The 2,256-nt window shown below is 35.5% G+C and overlaps 1 protein-coding gene across 1 annotated transcript; it reads right to left on the bottom strand.

The window, feature by feature from the left end:
• Positions 1 to 342: 342 nt before the first annotated feature.
• LOC119515571 (myeloid cell nuclear differentiation antigen-like) lies at positions 343 to 1,766 on the bottom strand. The gene has a single exon (XM_037811641.1). It carries the CDS (start codon positions 1,738 to 1,740, stop codon positions 505 to 507), a length of 1,236 nt encoding a protein of 411 aa, XP_037667569.1. The 5' UTR covers positions 1,741 to 1,766; the 3' UTR covers positions 343 to 504.
• Between the last annotated feature and the right edge of the window lie 490 nt (positions 1,767 to 2,256).

Raw genomic sequence — 2,256 nt, 5'->3', positions numbered from 1 at the left:
AGGGTAAAGGTTGAAACTGACTGTGTTTTAAAACTTCAACTTCAATGTGAGACCAAGGGAAGAGATGTCTATTTGGTGCAGGATCTATATTTTCTAAATAGTATAACTCTACAGTCAGTTTGTTTTCAAACAACACAATTACATGGAACTTTGAATAGGAAGTGAGACATGGTAGGTTAGTATAGGTTAGAGTGAAATAGTGACACATCCCAAAATAATTTGGATGGAGAATAAAAATATATTTGCAGGGCCCCCCTGAGGAGCTGGGGGAAAATTCTGAAGTTTCACAGTTTGTTGTTTTTTTGTTTTTTTGTTTTTTTTTTTCCTTTAAAAAAGGAAAATTTATTTTTTTTTTACATTATATATGTTACAGATGCAAAATATAGTATTCTTAGAAACTATAAAAGAACATAAGAATAATCTCTTATAAAGAAATAAACCTAATTCACAACTCAGATACAAAAAGTATTAATAGGCTGGGATATTTCAACTGAATCTATTTTTTTAAATGAGAGTCTCAACTTTGATAAAATCATTATTAATGTCACTTTTCTTGTTTTTCTTTGCCTTGATTACCTTGATGAAACTGTGAATTTCACACGTCATTTTTAGTGTTCTGTCAATTGTTCTCAGTTGAAAGCAGAAAAGTCGAAGCTTATCTCCTTCTTCACAAACAATATTGTGCCATTTTCCATTCCCCACTACATCCATCTTTCCTGTATTATCCTGTATTTCATAGACTGTGTTCTTCTTATTCACTGTTTTCTTATGTAACATGAACAACCCGTACACATACGTTCCTGATGCTTGCTTCTGAAGATTACAGATTTTGGGAGTTTCATTTGCAATTTTGATAATGCTTTTTGGGACCACAATGTTTTGATCAGGACCAGCTTCAGATACAGAAGATGCTTGATTCACCTCCAGGAGTCCTTTGTATTCAAGATAATTTGATATGGTAATGAACTTCCCTGGAGTGAATTTCTCCTTCAGGTTGGTGTTAAAAACCTTCACTTGAAAGAACTGAGTTTCGGTAGCCACCGTAGCATGAAACATTGTGTTTTTCTCATTTCCTGGAGACTCATATTCAAATAGCTCTGTTGCTTTCAGCACCATCATTATCATTGGGCTGTTATGCAGAACTTTTCTTCTGTCAGCTTCCTGACTTCTGGCTTGCAGTTCCTGGTTCTTGGTTAGGGGAGTAGAAGATGGAGTTGATGAGATCTGGGGAGGTGGTGGATGGCCCATGACTGCGGATGTGCTGGCTCCCGATGGAGAGGGAGGATCCTGAGACACCTTATTCCTTTTGACTCCAATCTCCTCTTTTGCGCTTTTTCTTTTCTGACCTACAGCAGTCTCCCCTGCTCTTTCAGATTCCAGAGCTTTACTTGTGGTGGGTGTAGGTGTAGCAGGACCTACTTTTTCATGCTTCTTCTTTTTCAGTGGAGTTCCTTTTGCTTTCATTTTCTTTGCAACTTTTGACTTTTCTCTTCTAAGAATTTCAACAATTTCTTTAAGTGATGGTATATCTTTCAATAATTCTATTAGTTTGTTGACACCAGCAGGACCCGGGAATTTTACTTCTATCAAGTCAGCAATCTTAATTCTATCATACTCATCTTGCATTTTTTTGGTCAGTTTTAAATCAGAGGCAAGTAAGGATTTAATTATGTCAAAATGATAATCTTTGATGGCCTCTAATCCCTTCAGTAGAATAATTTTCTTGTATTCAGCTTCCATCTCTCAAGTTACAGCTGAGCTTCACTGGAGACTTATTCCACAGTAGTCCAAATCTTGAGATCTTCTTTGGAAATGCAGGAATCTCTGTTTGTCTTGTAAGAGTAGGAAATAGACTAGTAAGTTTTCAGAGTCTGAATTGTGGGATATTATATGATCTTCTGAAGGACAGAGGAAAATGAAGTATTTTGAAAGGTGACAGGGAAAAATCACACTGGTTAGAGTTACTTAAAAACTTGATTATTGGTGTTCATCTCACACTATGCTAACTCCTCTCACAGTTTGTTTTGATCTTTTTTTTTGGTAGTCCTTTTCATGAAGTTCTTTTTAAATTTTATTGCGAATTTTTACGTTAGTTGTTGAAATTTTTGACACTAGCGAAAAGCATACTCAATCAACTTAAAATTTTCTCTCATTCCACTACCCAGAGATAAACACTGTTAATAGTTTGATAAATATTCATTGAGAGTAGAAAATTTGGGTGCATCCAAGTTTGGCGTTGACCTTGGTATTCAGACA

Source organism: Choloepus didactylus, chromosome 19 (genome assembly GCF_015220235.1).
Source record: "Choloepus didactylus isolate mChoDid1 chromosome 19, mChoDid1.pri, whole genome shotgun sequence".
In the NCBI taxonomy this organism is placed as follows: Eukaryota; Metazoa; Chordata; class Mammalia; order Pilosa; family Megalonychidae; genus Choloepus; species Choloepus didactylus.
The sequence above is the reverse complement of the archived record's forward strand: the minus strand, read 5'-3'. Positions and strand labels throughout refer to the sequence as shown.

Coding starts and splice junctions, on each gene's coding strand:
- LOC119515571 (XM_037811641.1), bottom strand. CDS start 1,740: ATGGAAGCTGAATACAAGAAAATTATTCTACTGAAGGGATTAGAGGCC.